General features: G+C 41.8%; 1 protein-coding gene across 4 annotated transcripts in view; it reads left to right on the top strand.

The window, feature by feature from the left end:
- The window catches only part of TTLL5 (tubulin tyrosine ligase like 5), a 602,590-nt gene that overhangs the window by 512,100 nt on the left and 70,420 nt on the right, over positions 1-20,070 (top strand). For 3 of the 4 annotated variants that reach the window (XM_033951292.1, XM_033951290.1, XM_033951294.1), the window contains 3 exons: positions 10,909-11,022; positions 15,118-15,477; positions 18,009-18,199. In XM_033951292.1, the coding sequence (XP_033807183.1) occupies positions 10,909-11,022; positions 15,118-15,477; positions 18,009-18,199 (665 nt within the window). The remainder of the gene's footprint in view (positions 1-10,908; positions 11,023-15,117; positions 15,478-18,008; positions 18,200-20,070) is intronic. The other variant, XM_033951293.1, reaches the window with a different exon arrangement.

Below are 20,070 nucleotides of genomic sequence, written 5' to 3'. Positions count from 1 at the left end.
TGCTGTAGTAATATGTAGCCCATCAGTGCAATATAGCTTCTTGTCCTTCCATGTATTTCCCCATCCTCCTATGTACCTGAAGCCTTCTTGATGACACCAGGATCTGAGCCATCTATTAAAGTCCTCTGTGTTTTTCACTCTTTGCTCTCCTTTTCCATATGCAGGCAGTATTTCAGAAAAAGCTAAAGTCTTTACAAAAGGTTTCACTCCCTCACCAAGCTCCCGAAAAGCTTTCTGTGCTGCAAGTGTGAAGTTGTTGGCTAGTCATTTGTTCCCAGATGGATAACAACATCAGTGTTAAAATCCTTAGTTTCTTCCTTAATTATAGTCTGTATTTGCCTGGATCTCCTAGTAGCTGAGGATCCTGGAAGACATTTCACTATTTTGGTCTCCTCGCCTTGTGTTCCAAGGTTAATGCCTCTGATGATGGAATCCCCCAACAGTAATAGTTTTCTGTTTTTGGCCTTTTTATTTGTGCTTAGGGTGCGCTTGTTCTCTTGAGTTACCTTCATTGGTTCCAGTCCCACCTCCCTTCTGTTTTCTTGAGTATCGCAGTGCACTAGTGGAGCGAAGGAATTCTGTAGAGGTAATATTAGTGAAGGTGGATGTTTCTGTGTTACATGTCGCAGTCTTCCTGAGCCTACTGTGACCCATTTATTCCTGGGCTGTTTTATTCTTTGAGGTAAAGGTGGTAAGTTGGTATGATTTTGTGGAGTGATGAAAGCTGCTTTAATTGCATTCAATTCCTGTTTAAGTTTGCAGAGCTCCTCCTTAATACTAGCAAGTTGAAGACAGATGGGGGCAAGCCTTAAGCCTCTAAATAGTATGTCTTGGAATTAAAGCACCACAGTGATTGCATAGAATAAAGGTCATCTTTATTGGTTGTGAAGTGACTTGATTTGAGTAGTCCTGATTATTTGGCTCTCTATATATGAAAAGTGGTCCCTGGGGTTGGTGGGACTATAAGTCTTACCCTTATTCCTATGAAGAGGAAGAGGAAATAAGATTTAACAGAGGAAAGAGAAGGGTTTATGTTTTTGTGCTTTTTTGTTGTTTTTTTTAAGTAAGAAACAGGAAGGAGAAGAGAAATTAAGCAGATATAATGCTGAAAACCAGTGAAAAGAGCAGAATATGAAATGCAGAGCAACTTAGCTTATTGAAGTTCACAGGGCAGCCTTGTTCACAACACTGTCCCAAAGATAATGCAGTTAACCTTAGAAGTAAGAACATAAGCAATGCCTCCACTGGGTCAGACCCGAGGTCCATCGTGCTCAGAAGTCTGCTCACGCGGCGGCCCAACAGGTCCAGGACCTGTGCAGTAGCCCTCTATCTATACCCCTCTATCCCTTTTTCCAGTAGGAAATTGTCCAATCCTTTCTTGAACTCCAGTACCGTACTCTGTCCTATTATGTCCTCTGGAAGCGCATTCCAGGTGTCCACCACACGCTGGGTAAAGAAAAACTTCCTAGCATTCATTCTGAATCTGTCTCCTTCTAACTTTTCCGAATGCCCTCTTGTTCTTTTATGTTTTGAAAGTTTGAAGAATTTGTCCCTCTCTATCCTCTCTAAGCCCTTCATGATCTTGTAGGTCTCTATCATGTCTCCTCTGAGTCTCTGCTTTTCCAGGGAGAAGAGCCCCAGTCTCTCCAATCTTTCAGTGTATGAAAGGTTTTCCATGCCCTTAATCATTCGTGTCGCTCTCCTCTGGACCCTCTCAAGTATTGCCACATCCTTCTTAAGGTACGGTGACCAATACTGAACACAGTACTCCAGGTGCGGGCGCACCATTGCCCGATACAACGGCAGGATGACTTCTCTCGTTCTGGTCGTAATACCCTTCTTAATAATACCCAACATTCTGTTTGCCTTCTTCGTGGCTGCTGCGCATTGTGCTGTTGACTTCGTTGTTGTGTCCACCAGTACACCCAAATCTCTTTCAAGGCTACTTCTCTCTAACACTAATCCCCCCATCTGGTAGCTGAACATCGGGTTCTTTCTCTCTAAATGCATGACCTTGCATTTCCCTACATTGAAGTCCATCTGCCATGTAGGGAAATGCAAGGTCATGCATTTAGGGAGAAAGAACCCGATGTTCAGCTACCAGATTGGGGGATTAGTGTAAGTAAATCAGAGCCCCTCCCTTCTCCACCTAGTCAGCAGACACAATGGCTAAAAACTAGTAAGTCAGAAATACAGGCTCTATACCACCTAAAACACAGTATTTTAAACAAAAATGCAGGTTCTATAACAAATCAGTGGCTACCCTAAAACACAGGATTTATAACAGACACAATGGCTAAAAACTAGTAAGTCAGAAATACATGTTCTATACCACCTAAAACACAGGATTTTAAACAGAAATACAGGCTCTGTACCAAATCAGTGGCTACCCCAAAACACAGGATTTTAAACAGAAATGCAGGCTCTATACCAAATCACTAGCTACTCTAAAACACAGGATTTATAACAGACACAATGGCTAAAAACTAGTAAGTCAGAAATACATGTTCTATACCACCTAAAACACAGGATTTTAAACAGAAATACAGGCTCTGTACCAAATCAGTGGCTACTCTAAAACACAGGATTTATAACAGGATTTATAACAGGATTTTCCCTACTTTAGTCACATTGATTCTACATTGTAACTATGTCGCTGATTGTCCAGCTCTTCTTACTGTAAACCGCCTCGAACTACGGCTTTGGCGGTATATAAGAATAAAATTATTATTAGTAAAACATCTGTAAGAAACAGCTGTGAGCAACAATGATCGAAATTCTTTTTCATGAGAAGCTGCCTGAGATGCTAAAGAGTGATTTAGGAATTTCTTGCTTTTACAACCTTTTACAGAAGGGAAATTGAGCAGAGCATGAGTTTTTCTACTGCATTTGTGCGTAGCTATGGAAAAACTATTAGCAAGATAAGTAGGGGCTGCACCATATAAAACCTTGTAACAAAAACAGCCCAACTTGAACAATACTTGAGCTTCCACAGGCAACCAATTCAATTCGCAATGAAATAACATAACATGATCGTATTTCTTCAATCCGTAAATCAATCTAACTGTTGTGTTTTGTATCAATGATAATCTCAATAATTCCTTCTTAGTAATTGATAAATAAGCAATATTGCAACAGTCAAGGAGACTCAACAGTAATGACTGGACCAATAATTTAAAGGCTGAAAATTCAAAATAGGGTCTAATTGTTTGTAGTCTCCATAAAGTAAAATAACTTTTACGTACAACAGCATCTATCTGGGTTTTCATAATAACAGTGTTCTCCCCAGGGCCTTTCAGCTGGGCGCTCCGCCCAGCTAATTTAGATGAGCGCCCGGCTGTAATCTCGATCGCAATCCTGCTGCTGCTGCCGCCTTCTGCTCAACATTTTTAAAAAACCCTTCTCACCGGCTTGGAGATTTACCAGGCTGACTCAGCACAGCCTGAATCGCAGGAGTCTGACTATTTTTTTTTTTTTTTAGTTTTTAACGCCAGCAAGTGAGTTGAACCCATGCTCCGGGGCTCTAACATGTGCATGCCGCTTCTCTCCAAAACCGGAAGTCACATCCTGAGGGGGGAAGAGAAGGGAAGTCAGCATGCACACGCCCCGGAGCATGGGTTCGCTATAGGAGACAGGTCAGCTTACAACTTGCTCTTGCTTGCTTCGGGCTTTCTTCACTGCCGGATCCTGCCTACTTTCTGTTTCCGAACGTAGGCAGGACCCGGCAACGAGGAAGGCCCGAAGCAAGCAAGAGCAGCGAGTTGTAAGCTTCCTTCCGTTGCTGACTTATGGAAGATAGGTCAGCGATGGAAGGAAGCTTACAACTTGCCTTAGTCCAGCCCTGCACAACATGCGGCCCAAAACGGATCTCACTGCCGATATGGCTCTCACTCCGCTCTCCTTTGAAGATCAGCTCAGGAGGCAAGATTTAGCCCGAGATCAGACGAATATTAAAGGGCATTTGAAGGCATCTGAGCAGATTGAGGAGAACATGTCCTGTTTTTCCATGCCTAAAAATACCACCTTGTCTAATGTAATCTCTGATCAGATCCTTAAGAGTGATGCAACTATGTATGCTGGACAGTCTCCTCCAGTAAACAGAGATTTAAAGCCTGTAACCATACAGAACCAGATGGTCAAAGGGCTCCGAAGTGTAGTATTGCCAAGGGATCTGTCTCACAAGTTTCTGACACTGGCAGATGTAAGCACAGCACAAGAAATAGAGACTTGTGGCATTCTGTGTAGAAAGCTGATGCATAATGAATTTACTATTACCCATGTAATAGTGCCAAAGCAGTCTGCTGGACCAGACTACAGTACAGTGATATGGAGAATGTGGAAGAATTATTCAGTGTTCAAGATCAACATGATCTCCTCACAGAAGAAAGACGGAGAGAAAGAGAGAGGCCTAGACCAAAGGGGAAAGACAGGAGGCAGATACTGGAGAGGGGGGAGAGAAGGGAAGGAGATAGAGATGTCATGGGGTGGAGTGGGAAGGAAGGAAGGAAAGGAGAATAGAGAGATGCCAGAGCATAGGGGTGGAAACAAAAAATGGAGAGGGGTTGAAGCTGAAATAAATCATGTACAAAGGAGAGAAAGGGCACAGGATATAGAGTTTATTGAAGGGACATAGAAAGAGGGAAGATACCATATGGAACAGAGAGAGGGCAGACACTGGATGGAAAAGGCAGAAAGGGTGGACAGTGGATGCAAGGGGCAGTGATAGGGTGGACAATAGATGGAAGGGGTAGAGAGAGGGTGGAAGGGGCAAAGACAGAGGACAGATGTTGCATGGAAGGGAGCAAGGATAAATGCTGAATAGAAAGAAGAGAGTGAAGAGAAGATAACTAAAGCAGAAACGACAAAAGGTAGAAAAAAAATATTTTTGTTGCTTTACGTAGAATCAAGTAGTATTGTAACTGTATTGATTAAAATTTATCAATAGGAAATGGAAATAAGGCAATTTTGGGAGGGAATAAACCCCTTTCCTCAGGTCAAGACAGGATACCATAACAGCTGTATACTGTACTGTCTTGAAGAAAGATTTGGCCTCTGAAAGCTAATTGAAAAATGGATTAGTCCAATAAAATGGTATTTTCATATTTCTCATTATTTTGTTTCTATTTGTTAAGTGGTGACTGTTATGTAGAAGTTTTTTTCAAATTTACATCTACTGTCTTTATATTTTGCACAGTATTAGGGGACATGTGTCACTGTTTCTGTGGTGTTGCATTGTATGCAGAGTCTGGTTTCTTGGTTCAGTTTAACTTTTGTCTACATATTTCTATTTTTAGTTTGTGATTATTCCATATTGGGCGAGGGTGTATCTGTGTTCTGTGTGTATGAAAAGGACATGGATTTCTGTTAGCATCGACTACAGGATCAATTGACTGTAGGATCTGGTTTGTTTAGTTTTACAATGCGTGTGTTGGTGTTCTAGTGCTCACTGCAGTGTTTAAGATACTGCCTTTTCCTAGATGCACCCTTATTGTGTGACTCATGGATTATTACTAAAAATATCTTTTTTTATATAGAGGAGGGGGTTGTTAAAAAAATGATTAGCACTGGCTGTCATATATACTAGGTTCACCACTGGATTTAATGACTCTATTCTAACTTTACTGTTGACGTAGGTGTTGTCCCCCCCCCCAACACACAGACACACATTATAAAGAATTAAATTAAAGTTGTATTATCATCAAGTAGCTTTCAAATGACATTATAAGCAAATAAAAATAAAATATTTTTAATACATTGCTAATTATTACCTGCATCTTTACCTATACTGTTTTGCCCTAGCTCTTTCTTTGCACTATAGCAAAATAAAAAAGAAGCAATCACACAGGTGCCCTTCAAGGCTCAGTAACACCTCTCCATAAATTATGTGGAAGAGGTCTGGAAGTGGGGATAGCATCTATTTCATATCCTCAGTGAGACCTCAGGAAGGAACCTAGTGATCAAAACATTATTAGAGGTGTTGTACAGCCATTTCTTGTATGACTGGATGAGCTATATTTATCTTTTTTTTTTTTAGTTGTTTAAATTCATGCAGAAATAAATGGTTAGATTGAACCTAATGACTTCATTAACGCATTTCCCTTTTTTAAACCTCTATACTATTTGAAAGAGGGTGAATATCTAATTATTCACTTCTAGAATTGGATACTTCTTAAATTTAGTAAAAATATTCTGGCACAAGTGTCAAACCTTAAAAAGGAAGTCATATAGAGCATTGGAAAATAATAATAATTAACTAATAAAAATAGTATACATTTAATTTTCCCCACTACCAAATTTCCCCGCCCCACCCGGCTACTTTTTCATGCCACCCGGCTGGAAAATATTTCTGGGGAGAACACTATAATAAGATGTTTATCTAATATGATTCCTAAAATTTTAATTTTTGGATGGATTGTATAAGATGTTGAAAGTATATTGATGGAAAGTTCATGAAAAATTTTGATAGGAGATGCTACAAAGAACTTTGTTTTATCAGAATTAAGCTTAAGTTTGAATTGCTGCATCCAAAGATTCATCCTTTCCATTACAGTCTCAATTTGAGTAGTCATCTGAGATAGAGCCGAATTACAAGGTAAAACTATTGTGATGTCATCGGCATAATTGAACAGTCTTATATCCAGATTGCTTAAACACGAACCTAGTGATGAAAGGTAGACATTAAATAATGTAAGTGATAGTGGAGATCCTTGAGGCATGCCACATGGATTTCTCCAACTAGAGGAGAGTTGAGTCTGAAATCTGACTTGGTAGGATCTAGATTCCATAAATCCCTTAAACCAGGGGTGCCCAATACGTCGATCGCGATCGGCAGGTCGCTCGCTCAGGCGACCCCAGTCGATCGCAGAACGGGTTCCCTTCCCTTCCCTTCTCTTTTTTTCCCCTCCTGACCAGCCCGCTCCTGAATTCTGCTGCTGCCGCCGCTGCTCAACATTTTAAAAAAAACTGGCTTGAAGAACTTATGCTCCAGGGGCTAACATGTGCTTGTACCGGCTTCCCTTCTCTTCCCTCTGAAACCAGAAGTTATGTCGGGGGGGGGGAGGGAGAGAAGGGAAGCCGGCACACATATGTTAGAGCCCCGTTCGCGGGCTAAAGCGGGAAACAGGTCAGTGAAGCTTGCGATTTGCTCTTCTTGCTGCCAGGTCCTGCCTACTTTCTGTTTCCTCAAAGGCAGGACCCGGCAGCATTTCTCCCAATAGGTCGATCTTGGGCCGATCAGCCTTCCTCTCCCCGACATCAATTCTGTCATCGGAGAGGAAGTTCTGGCCAGTGGAACTTCCTCTCCAACGGCAGAATTGACATCAGGGAGAGGAATGCTGGTGGGCCCGAAGCAGGGAGAGCTTGGCCGGCGGCCTGTTATCCGATGGCAGTGGCAGTGGCTTGGGGGAGGGCAGGGAGGGAAAAAGAGGGCAGGCAGGGAGACAGAAGGAAAGAAGAGAAACAGAAAAAAAGAAAGGGGGCATGAAGAGAGAAAGAAAGAGAGGGCAGGGAGAGAGGAAGAAAACGTTGGGGGGGGGATGAGGTCAGGAGGAGAGGAAGCATACAGACTAAAAGAAGGGAAGAAAGATTGGATGCACAGTCAGAAAAAGAAAGTGCAACCGGAGACTCATGAAATCACCAGACAAGGTAGGAAAAATGATTTTATTTTAAATTTAGTGATCAAAATGTATCTGAATTTATATCTGCTGTCTATGTTTTACACTGTGGTCCTCTTTTACTAAAGCGCAAGAGGTTTTTAGCGCAGGGAGCCTATGAGCGTCGAGAGCAGCGCTAGGCATTCAGCGCAGCTCCCTGCGCTAAAAACTGCTATCGTGGTTTAGTAAAAAGGGAGGGGGGTATTTGTCTGTTTTTGTATGGTTGTTAGTGAGGTGACAGTGCATAGAGTCATCTGCTTTGACCTCTTTGAAAAAACCTGGAATAGGAATGATGATTAACATTTTCTATGCGTACAGTGTGCTTTGTGGTTTTTTAAAAATTTTATTGTTGGTAGATCATTTTGACTTGGTCATTTTAAAAGTAGCTCGCAAGCCCAAAAAGTGTGGGCACCCCTGCCTTAAACCATGAGTATATTTCCTGATATCACAGGGGTAATACTAGGAAAAACTAGGAAAAGTCAGAAATTACTTTAGTCAAAAATGTGAACTGACTTTGCTGTTACAATAGTAACCTATCTTTGGTGTGATCAAGATTGTTTCCAGGTTACTCAGAGGCATGAAACTCTACAAGGAAGGGATATACCCTCCCAATAATGGAACAGAGTTCACTTTCCAATCATTGTAACTGTTTCAATAAAGATCACACTTCAAGCTAGGATACAGATAAATAAAGAATGTATCACAATTTTTCAATGCTTCAATGCCTGGATTGTGATTCATTCTTTATTTATCTGTATCCTAGCTTGAAGTGTGATCTTTATTGAAACAGTTACAATGATTGGAAAGTGAACTCTGTTCCATTCTTGGGAGGGTATATCCCTTCCTTGTAGAGTTTCATGCCTCTGAATAACCTGGAAAAAATCTTGATCACACCATAGATAGGTTAAACCATGAGTAGACATTGCCATGTACACCTAAAGCATCCAAGCAAGTTAGTAGATTGGTATAGTCTACCAGGTCAAAGGCACTACTCAGATCAATTTGGAGCACCAGTGCACTACTGCCTTTACTTATGAAGTTATTTAAGTGATCCAGCAGTGTAGCTATCACTGTTTCAGTGCTGTATAGAGATCTAAATCCACACACACATAAAAAAAGCACTTATGTTGCCTGGGGCGGGCATGGTTTCCACATTCACAGGATGTCTTCGACTGTTTTGTCAGAGTGGATTCTACTTTCATCGGACACTTGTTAATTCTACGTTGCCTGCCTGTGGCTGGGTTTCTGGACTCCGTCAAGTCGCCAGCAACAGAGTCCAGGATCTGCAATAATCTGTGGCACCTCTTGGTCTTTGGGATGCCTGAACCAGTTCTAGTAACACAAATGAGGAGGTGGATGCTCCTTATACTTCCTCGTGCCAGAAAAGCTTATTGATTTGGGGACATATTCTGGTTCTATGGTCCCACTTCTTGCGAATTCCCCCTTTCCGAGTGGTCAACAGAGCACACTGTGCTAGCTGCTGTCTCCAGGAAGGTTTCTAGTGTCGTTGGATCTCCCAGAGGTTTACCTCCATATTTCAATCTCCCCAGAGCATCGCAGGTTTCTGCGTTTCCATGTTCCATATCAGCATTTCCAGTTCGCAGTTCTGTCCCTTGGCCTTGTATTGGCTCCCATACTTTCATCCCAGTGATTGCAGTTGAGGCAGCTTTCCGCCAACAGGGGGTCCACTTCCACCCTTCCTGGGACAGCAGGTGCTCCAGGCTCTGTCTTGTTGGGTATAGATGTGATGGGGAAGATGAAGATGTGGTGGGGAAGGTAGTGTCTCTGCTGCAGGCATGGGCAAGTTCAGGAAGAGATGCAGGGTATCTCAAAGTCTCTGGATTTTCTATGGCTTCTCTTCGTCTCCAGATGGAGTTGTGCATTTCTTTTCAGGATAAGTAGACAGAACCTTCGTCAACAGATTACAATCAGTTTATCTGCAGGTTCTGGGGCTCGAGCAGCCTCCTTGGGGGCAATCCTCTGGGCCAGAGTGACCATGCGCCCTTGATGGGAGTCCCTCTTCTCTTGATGATCTCCGCTGAGTTTTTACACCTTTAACAGCTGCTATCCTGGACAGAGCCAGATAGCAGCAATTTGAGCTGGTGGCTTCAGGGTGGCTCTCGGCTAAGGCTGGCTTCAGATTTCTGAGTGGTTAAAACTTAGCGTGACTGCCAGCCTATTGGGTTCCAGGCTTATTGTGGGACCCGCTCCATTAAGAGGTAGTGGACTACTGGTCTGCAATGTTGGTGGGCCTTTTGTCTGGAGCTTCGGAAGTTGGGCTGGTGCTACTCGTCCTCCAGCCCCTTCAGAAAGACCGGCAGTTCAAGTTTTTTTAACGCTGCGGTGGTGGCGTATGTACATCATGAAGAAGGCTCTAATGCTCTCCCCCTCTCACACTGTCTCCCTCTCGGGCAAGATGGATGCATTCTGCGCTTCTTCTGCCTTTCTTGGTGGTTCATGGGGCCAGAGTCACCAATGTTCAGCAGTCTTCCTCAGCTGACATTTCTTGGTCTAGGGAGCATGGTTCCTCTCACAGTAGCTGTTCCATCTGCTCTTACAAGTGCTGGGGTTTGCCCCGCAGGGTCTTGTTGGCTTCGGCAGAGATCTCGAAGGCCAGGCGCTTTTTCAGTCGATGAACAGTGTGGAATTTAGGGTCAGATGCATTGGTTTGGCCCTGGCTGGCTCACAAGTTCCTGTATGATTCTGGGGATAAACCACTCGATTGTCTGTTGGCTAGCAGGGAACGGAGGCATCACATAGGAAACAGCCTTAACACTACCCTTTTGTTCATGCGGCATATCGAACCAGGAAAGAAAACGCCAACAAATACACCTGCTACATATGTTTCTTATTTTTAAAATCATGAGTGGGGCGCAGCAATTAAATAAGGAAAAATTGTTTGTCCCATGGGACTTAACAAGTTGTACAATTTAAACTAATTGGTGAAAGTATTTTTTTCATTAAAATAGAGTTAAACTATGAAATTTGTTGCCAGAGGATGTTGTCAAAACAGTTAGCATAGCTGGGTTTAAAAAGGGGTTAGTTAAATTCCTGGAGGAAAAGTTTGTAAACCATTATTATCCATGTAAACTCAAGAAAGCCTCTATAATAAATGGATTTATTTACTGTCTGGTATCTGCTGAGTACTTGTGATCTGAACTAGTCCATGTTGGAGATTGGGTTCTTGGCTTGATGAACCTTTGATCTGACCCAGTATGGTACATCTTATGTTCTTTGATTTGTCAATTTCCTATAGGTCATTCAGATAAAATGACTCTAACCTTGGGAAGAAAAGAGAGAGACTCCCTGGCAGCAGAAAACCCAGTGTCAGAGAAGAAAGGAAATAGGCCTTCCTCCATGCCACAGCACAGTAAGTTCGTACTGTTGAAATACCTTGCAGACATGATGGTGGTGTCTGGGTCTTGTTGCATGTGGGTGTGCACATCAAACATCAAACTCCATGGATAGCCCATTTATATACAGTACATCATTTTCTGTGTCCTGGAGTTCTATGTACATAAACTGTCTAGCCACATAAGCACGAAGTAGATTGAATTTCTCTCACACTCAAGGTGAGTTACAGTATATTTATTTAATTTTCTATACCGAGGGCAGCTCAGAACGGTTGAATTTATTCAGGTGCACAAGCATTTTTCCCTGTCTGTCCCAGTGGACTCACATTCTATTTAATGTACCTGGGGCAATGGGGAATCTGGCGACCTGTCCAGGATCACAGGTTTATAATTCTCAGCTTCCGTCCTGCATCGGAGGCTGAGAATTATAGACCGGTGAGTCTCACATCAATAGTGAGTAAACTTATGGAAACACTAATCAAACGCCAATTGGATACGATCCTGAATGAGGAGAATCTACGAGATCCCCATCAACATGGTTTTACGAAGGGAAGGTCCTGCCAATCAAATCTGATCAGCTTCTTTGACTGGGTAACAAGAAAGCTGGATATAGGGGAGTCCCTGCCAATCAAATCTGATCATGATCCTCTCATCTTCCCTTCCTTCTGCTGATGAGCCAGTTGGCTTGAGGTGGAGAGAAGTGGTGTATTGGGCTGTTCTGTGTTTTCTACATGTACTCCAGCTGCTGCTAGGGTATAATGTGTGTTGGGGGAACACGTGTTCTAGTTATTACTGATGAAGGGGACAGGTAGTATATATGTGTCTGCTCCTAGCTTTTCTATTTGTGTTCTTTTTCATGAGTAGAAGAATATCCTAACGGGAAGCCAGGATTCAAACATTTTCTGTGACCTTGAGCAAGTCAGTAAAGCTTCTGTTGTCTCAGCTACAGACTGTAAACCCTCCAGGAATAAAAAAATACTTGGTGTACCTGATAACATACAACTGTACCTATTGCTAGGTTCACACCGAGATGCTCAATCTCCAAACTACACAACTGACCCCGGTTAGATTGAATAAGTTGGATAATTTTAGGTCTAATAGATGCTGGCACTGTCATCTAGACATAGGAACATTGGATCACTTACTGTCCTATGATACTGAGTTTTTGGAAGTCGATTTGGGGACATATTAATAATATTTTAGAGTCTGCGATCCCTTTGTCTTATGAGGTAGTGATTTGTGGAACTGTGTTGCATGTAAAGGATCTCTTACATAAATATAAAAGGTGACTCTTCTTAATTATGATGAGTACAGCTGTACAGCTGATTACGCGCAACTGGAAAAATTGGGACCGTCTTAACTTTACATTCTGGTGGGCAAATTTATGTTTAATGTATAAATATGAAAAAATAAATGCTGATTTGTCAGGGAACACAAACATTTTTAAATTAATTTGGGGCCCATTGATGTTTTTTGTAGAATTATTATAGTTTTAATTTTTGCTGATGTATGGGCCCGATCCTATTTAATATCTTCGTAAGAGACTTGGCTGAGGGGCTTCGAGGTAAAATTACATTATTCACCGATGACGCCAAACTATGCAACATGGTAGGCAACCGCACAACAGATGAAAGCACAGTGCCTGACAAAAGCTCAATGCCCGACAGTATGACGCAGGATCTAATCCTGCTGAAGCATTGGTCAAAGACTTGGCAACTAAGTTTCAATGCCAAAAAATGCAAGCTCATGCACCTTGGCGGCAAAAATCCATGCAGAACTTACACCCTAAATGGTGAGATCCTAGCAAGGACTGTAGCAGAACGTGACTTGGGGGTGATCATTAGCGAAGACATGAAGACTGCCAATCAAGTGGAGAAAGCTTCATCCAGGGCTAGACAAATCATGGGCTGTATCCGTAGAAGTTTCGTCAGCCGTAAGCCCGAGGTCATAATGCCGTTGTACAGATCCATGGTGAGACCCCATCTGGAATACTGTGTACAATTCTGGAGACCACATTATCAAAAAGATGTGCGGAGAGTTGAGTCGGTTCAGCGAATGGCCACCAGGATGGTCTCAGGTCTCAAGGATCTCCCGTATGAGGAACGACTGGGTAAGTTGCAGCTGTACTCACTCAAGGAACGCAGAGAGAGGGGAGACATGATCGAGACGTTCAAATATGTCACAGGCCGTATCGAGGATGTCTTTTTCCTTAAAGGACCCACGGCAACAAGAGGGCATCTGTTGAAAATCAGGGGTGGGAAATTTCATGGCGACACCAGAAAATATTTCTTCATCGAAAGGGTGGTTGATCGTTGGAATAATCTTCCACAACAGGTAATTGAGGCCAGCAGTGTGCCAGATTTTAAGAAAAGATGGGATTGGCATGTGGGATCTCTTCATGGAGGTGGTTAGGGGGTGGGCCATTACTGTGGGCAGACTAAATGGGCCGTGGCCCTTTTCTGCTGTCATGTTCTATGTTTCTACCGCCTTTCTGTGACATTTTTTCTGTTCCTAGGGGGTTCACAATCTAAATTTTTGTTCCTGGAGCAATGGAGAGCTAAGGGTCTTGCTCAGGATTTGAACCCAGTTCTCCAGCATTAGCAATTGGGCTACTAAGTCTGAAAGCTTGCTGCACTTTAGGATTCTTGTTTCTTACACTGTATTATCTACTCAAAATAAAAATATCAACAAACAATCCGCCTGAACTAGTGTTGTTAACAAAGTCTGGAAGTGTGGACTGCCTTGGGTGTTGTGAATATAAGAGTTGCCCTACTGGAACATACTGAAGGTCCACAAGCAAGAGTTTATGGGCTCAGGTTTGAAAGGTTTCATGAACCTAACCTAAGGCATGAGGTACCCAAAGCTGCATTTGGCTTGATCCCCTCAATTTAGAATTCCAAAAAGCAGACTGCTGTGGGGGTACATTTGGGGTGGTAGAAAAATGTTAGGCATCCAGTGCTGATTTGAACACTAACAGCCTCTTTTACAAAGCCGTTAGCGCAAAGCAGCCGCTAGCATGGCTTTATAAAAGAGGCCGTAAGTTCTTGGACAATGGACTATTGGCCTACATTTATAAAACGTTTTACCTGAAAAGCTAAGTTGTTTAAATTTCACAGAAATAGCCACTTATAATAAATTTCAAGAGGTATGGGGGCCATTGACAAATTATTGTAATGAACAGATTCCATTTTTCCATTAATGATCGGGGGTGGGGGGGGTTTATGTTTTTTTGTTAATAATACGAAAGATAGGAAAATTTGATAATATAGTATATGTCTTTATTGCTTGATATGAAACGATTGGGGGGGAAGGAAATAAGTTTTATAATTTAATTTATTGCTGATTATTAAGTGTTTTATTTAAATCCAAATGGTTGTATTTACTAATGCACATGTATGTTTTTAAAAACAAATAAAGATTTACAAAAAAAAAAAAAAGAACGCGGTTCTTTCTGAAACCCAATTTTTAAAGATATGTATGTGTTTTGATATGAACCAATCCTAGATTATACATCATTTCATGTACTTATTTCACCTGTCTTACATTCTAGGTCAGGGATCTCAAAGTCCCTCCATGAGGGCCGGAATCCAGTCGGGTTTTCAGGATTTCCCCAATGAATATGCATTGAAAGCAGTGCATGCACATAGATCTCATGCATATTCATTGGGGAAATCCTGAAAACCTGACTGGATTGTGGTCCACAAGGAGGAACTTTGAGACCCCTGTTCTAGGTGGATCACAACAAACATAAATTGTTTTGGTCAATATGCAAATAATTGTGAACTTTATATTAAAATAATTACTTTAAAAAAAAAAAAAATTTAACGGAAAATTCTCTTAAGTTTAGGAGTCCATTTTGTAAGCACATATGTGAAATAACATAACATAACATCAATTTTTATTTATCTATCACAAAAGCCTTTCGGTTCTAGGCGGTTTACAAAAGAGAGGGGCTAAAATGGATAGAATATTGGCATCAACGAGTTAACAATAGTTTCACATCAGTATTACAAGAATTTTGAGAACAGATGGGTTTTTAATAGCTTTCTAAAATGCATATATGATGGTGAGCATGTCTAACAAGTTGTCTCCCTGATTCTCTCTTATTGCAGAACCTTTGGCTGCATTTGAAGAAGAGCGGATTTCTCAGCCTTATTTCCTCGGCACTTCTGGTTCTACCTCTGTGATGCCCAAATCTTGTTTCTCTCAGCCATCTTTCCCTGATTCTGCACAAGTTTCTGGCCAATACTCCCCAAGGATAAGTGCTCCTTTGTCATCTTCCACTGTATCAGCATCCTCTTCTCAGATATCGGCTCCTAGTGGCAGCTGGGCCTACCCTACAATGACACGTAACCCTGAGGGACTGCCATGCTCTCGAGCTACTAGTCATACAACTAGTCCTAGTTCTTCTTTCCAAAGTGCCACTCAGATCTACAGCCAAAAACTGTCACGTCCTTCCTCAGCTAAAGCTGGTGAGTGAACAGATGTGTTTTAGGTTCTCATTGAGCTCACTGGTCCTATACAGAAACCTATGAGAAGAACGATGTGTATGATTGTAATATTGCACTCCCTAACAGTCAGAACAAATAAGTACTTTATCTCTGGGAGAACTGGGATGATTTCACTTCTGGTTTTCCAATTCTCCGCTTGCTGGTTCCTAAATTCCTTTCCACAGCCTTTTGTTGTTTTTTTAAATGACGTACCCAATGTTGTACAGTTCAACCTAAAAAAAAGTGTCTTCATTTTTTTCTGGGGAAGAGAAAATCAGAACACTTCATTTGCAGGAACCATGAACAGCACTGACCTGTGCTGAATGACCTCTAAACATGTGTACAAATTTGAGTGTGTTTCTAGTTTAAAGTGAACTGGTTTCCTGTGCTTTTTAGTGGTTTGCAACTGCGCTGTAGCCAAGCAGGATAGCTTGTGAATTCTTTCTCATGGTAATATCAAAGATGAGTTTAGAGCTTCCTAGAAACATGGACTTACAAGTTCTGATTCTATAGCAGGTTGCATATTTTAAGCCCCCTTTTTTTTATAAAGGCAAAATAGACACCTGTGTTCCTTAAGGAAACTGGCTTCCAGATTAACCCCAGGAGTGTGCAAATGTTAATGCTCTGAGGCAGGTGTAAATGTATTTTAAAAATTACATATGCACCCTGCAGCTTTGGTCTTGCTTCATCCTGGTAACACCTAAACATGATATAAACACTTATATATGCCTATACCACAATGCTGTTTTATAAAAGGCTTTTACTAGTTTTTTCCACCTCCTAGGGATATCTTTATTGTGGACTTGGAGTATAATTTTCTTTAATAACAAGAGTAGGACCTAATGTTGATTACCATATTTTTCATTTTTATTTAATTTATTGATTTCCTGTCATGATTTGCTTGAATATAAAATTTTTAAAATGAAAAATGATAAGTTTTCTATGAAAACCTATATTTATGGGAATACCTAACACAACTCAGCTGATAAAGAGCCTCTACGAAAATCAAGAAGCAACAGTGAGAACAGAATATGGCAACACTGATTGGTTTCCAACAAAATGTGGCGTCCGGCAAGGATGCACTTTTCATCTTATCTGTTCAACCTTTACATTGAAGCAATCTTCAGAAACGCAAATTTGGAAGAAACCTGCGCTATGCAGATAAAACGCTCATCACCAGCAGCAAAGACACTCTGTATCTACTGAGAAAAGTCAAAGCTGACAGTCATAACATGGGATTAAAACTGAACATACACAAGACGAAGATTATGAACATAGAAAATGATGACAAATTTGTGTTTGAAAGCGATAGAATAGAAGTTGTAAAGGATTTCAATCTCTGGGGCTCTTTCATAAACCAAGAAACAACTAGCAGGGAGAAAATACTCTGCAGAATAGCACTTGGTCGCTCTTCAATGAAGGCTCTCGACAAAATATTCAAAGGCAAGGAGGTAACGCTCCAAACAAAGATCAGATTTGTACACGGTTAGTTACAGATTTGAAAGCTGGACACTACGGAAACAAGACAGAAAGAAGATCAACTCGTTTGAGCTTTGGTGCTGGAGAAGGATTTTAGGTGTGCCGTGGACCGCCAGAAGAGCTAACAAATTGATTCTGGAAGAGATCAAACCATCTCTGCCACTTGAAGCCCAAATGATGAAGTTACAACTGTCTTATTTTGGTCACACCATCAGAAGAAAGAGATCACTGGAGAAGGACATCGTGTTTAGGAAGATCAAAGGAACCAGGTGAAGAGGGCGACCTGCAATCAAATGGCTGGACACGTTAAAAAGGACCATGGGGATGATGCTGGAGGACTTTTCTGGACTAGCACAAAACCGATATCTTTCTAGATCCGGAATTGACTCGAACATGAGTCAATAGCTCCTAACAACAACTTCCTGTACACAATTAGAGCATGTATAACATTACCTCCAAAAAGCAGCCTTTTTAGGAGCCTCGATTTATATATAGGCACATAGGCGCTTATATTGCTTTGATAAAATGTCCCCAGATTGTGGCACAAAAGTTATATCTAGAGATATTAAAGTGTTGGATTGCATTTTCAGATACAGCTACATATGTGCTTCTGGGGAGTGTTGGCTGACATAAGAACATAAGAATTGCCGCTGTTGGGTCAGACCAGTGGTCCATCGTGCCCAGCAGTCTGCTCACGCGGCGGCCCTTGGTCAAAGACCAGCGCCCTAACTGATACTAGCCCTACCTGTGTACGTTCTGGTTCAGCAGGATCCCTGGAGGGATCTGAAGGTTGAATTTTGTTTGCATATGTGGGCAGTTTGTATAAATCTTGTTAGATTCATATGTCCAACAACTGCGGAAAGCCCAGAGGATCACTCTGTAAGTGTCCTGTTGTTGAGTAAAGTGGGTTGGTGTCTGAAGAACTATTAAATAGTAATGTGTTTCTGCATTCTATGTGTTTTTGCTTTGAACTCCAGAGGTGACTCACTAGTGCAGTTTGCTAAAGGTTATGCTGATCATCTCCTATTTTCCAGGTTGCTGCCAGCAAAGCCCCAACCGGCAGCGTGTAGGGTCAAGTGGAGGACACAAGGATCACGAGGACATTGCTTTGCATAGTGCCACCCACAACCAGTCTGCCATCACCACAGCACTACAGAGGCTGACTGAGAAGCAGGCAAGCAGGCCATACTCCTCTTCAAGCCACATGGGTCTCCTCACACAGCAGGTAATCCTTTTGGTGTTCTGCAGGGTTTCCCCCTTACCCTGTTATTTTTTAACATTTATCTAGCACCCCTGGGATCAAGATTAACAAATTTGGGAATAAAATTCAGTGTTCTCCCTAGCGTCTTTTAGCCGGGTGGAGCGCCGGGCTGTCATCTCACAGGACATTGCGAGACTACAACGGGAACTCACAGCAGCCATTTTTGATGATGGCTCTGCAAGGGGCAGGAGCGTAGGAAGATCGCTCCTGCCCCGCGTCACCGCTAGACCACCAGGTAAGGTTTGGGGTGGTCCGGGATGCAGGAGGGAGGCGGGGGTGGATCAGAGTCGGCCCAAAAAGTTATTCACAAATTTTCCATATTCACGGGTTGGCTCTGCCCCTAACCCTTGTGGATTCAGAAGGAGGAATTGTTTCTGAGCTCCTTTGAAGCCAGTATCGGCAGTTACGGTACTGTTTAGTTACTTTTGAGCAGAACAATTTGTGTAAGCTTGTTGCTACAAATTCCTCTGCTTCATGTGTATTGGGTGGCTGTATAAACTGAAGATGGAGCTAGAGAGCCCAGTGAAGTACAACAGAGGCCGAGTGAATTCCTTCTGCAGCAGCATGTGGCAATAGAGAAATCACCCTACTGTCTAGAATGGCTCGCCTATCTAGTGGAAAAGAGCTTACCAAGGTAAGTGCATAATCCCTTTTTACACAGATTCCTAGTATATCTGCACCTTCTGTATTATATGCAGTTCTGGTTGTACCATCTGAAAAATAAAAGGTGAAAGGAATGGAATACTTCCTTATGAAGAAAAGCCAAGCAAGTCAGGACTTTTCAACTTCGAGAAGAGACAACTGAGAGGAGGGGATGTGATAGAAATTTATAGAATTTGAGTGGGGTGGAATGATTAAATAGAAAACGGTTGTTTAATATGTTAAATAGCATAAAACAAGAGGACATGCTATGAAACTGACCAGCAGATGGAAAACCAAGCATAGAAAGTTTCTTCTCATACTTCATGTAATAAAGCTGTGGAACCTGTTGCTGGAGGGATGTGGTCGAGGCGGCCAATACAGCAGGATTCAAAAGAGGATTGGACAAGTCCATGAAACATTACGAGGTTTGGGAGAGCTATTGTTAATCCCTGGAAATTATCTAAGGGAAATATATCCAGTTTTGGGGATCCAGCAGATACTTGCAACCTGGAGACAGGATGCTGGGTTCAGTTGACTTCAGTCTGAGTTTGCATGGCTTTGCTTATGCCAAATTGAGAGAAAGACCCCTCCAGAGGAAATGGAGAAAACATATCAGTGTGTTAGTCACTATGACTCCAAGACCCTTTAACCAACATGCCAAGCCAAGAAGCTCCATTTTCTTCTCTTTATTAACATGAGGCAGTTTGGTACTACAAGTGGGGCTAAAGGCTAATTTAATTGGAGTACTTAACTCTCATCTCATATAGTACTTCAAAGTGGATCACAAATAAGCCTTTAAAATCATAGAAATAGCGATTGCTATTACAAAGTAAACAAAATAATCAGAATTGAACTTAGTTGCATCAATCAAATGTGTTCAAATAACCATGTTTTTGAAACCATATATCATTTGTCAATCTAATCTCCTCCAATAACATTTAAGAACTTAAGTGTTGCTGTACTCGGACAGACCGAAGATCCATACGTATTCTAGGAAAAGAAGTAGAAAATTTAAAAGAAACCAGAGAAAATATTTCTTTGCTTAATATGTCATTAAACTGTGGAATTCATTGCCTGAGAATGTGGTGAAAGCAGTTAGCTTAGCAGGGTTAGTCTGCTTATTTCTAGGATAAGCAATATAAAATGTGTTTTACTCTTTTGGGATTGGGCTCAATTGTCCTTCAGTCTGTCCC

Source organism: Geotrypetes seraphini, chromosome 7 (genome assembly GCF_902459505.1).
Source record: "Geotrypetes seraphini chromosome 7, aGeoSer1.1, whole genome shotgun sequence".
In the NCBI taxonomy this organism is placed as follows: Eukaryota; Metazoa; Chordata; class Amphibia; order Gymnophiona; family Dermophiidae; genus Geotrypetes; species Geotrypetes seraphini.
Note: the sequence above shows the minus strand (reverse complement) of the source record. Positions and strands in the feature narration are given on the sequence as shown.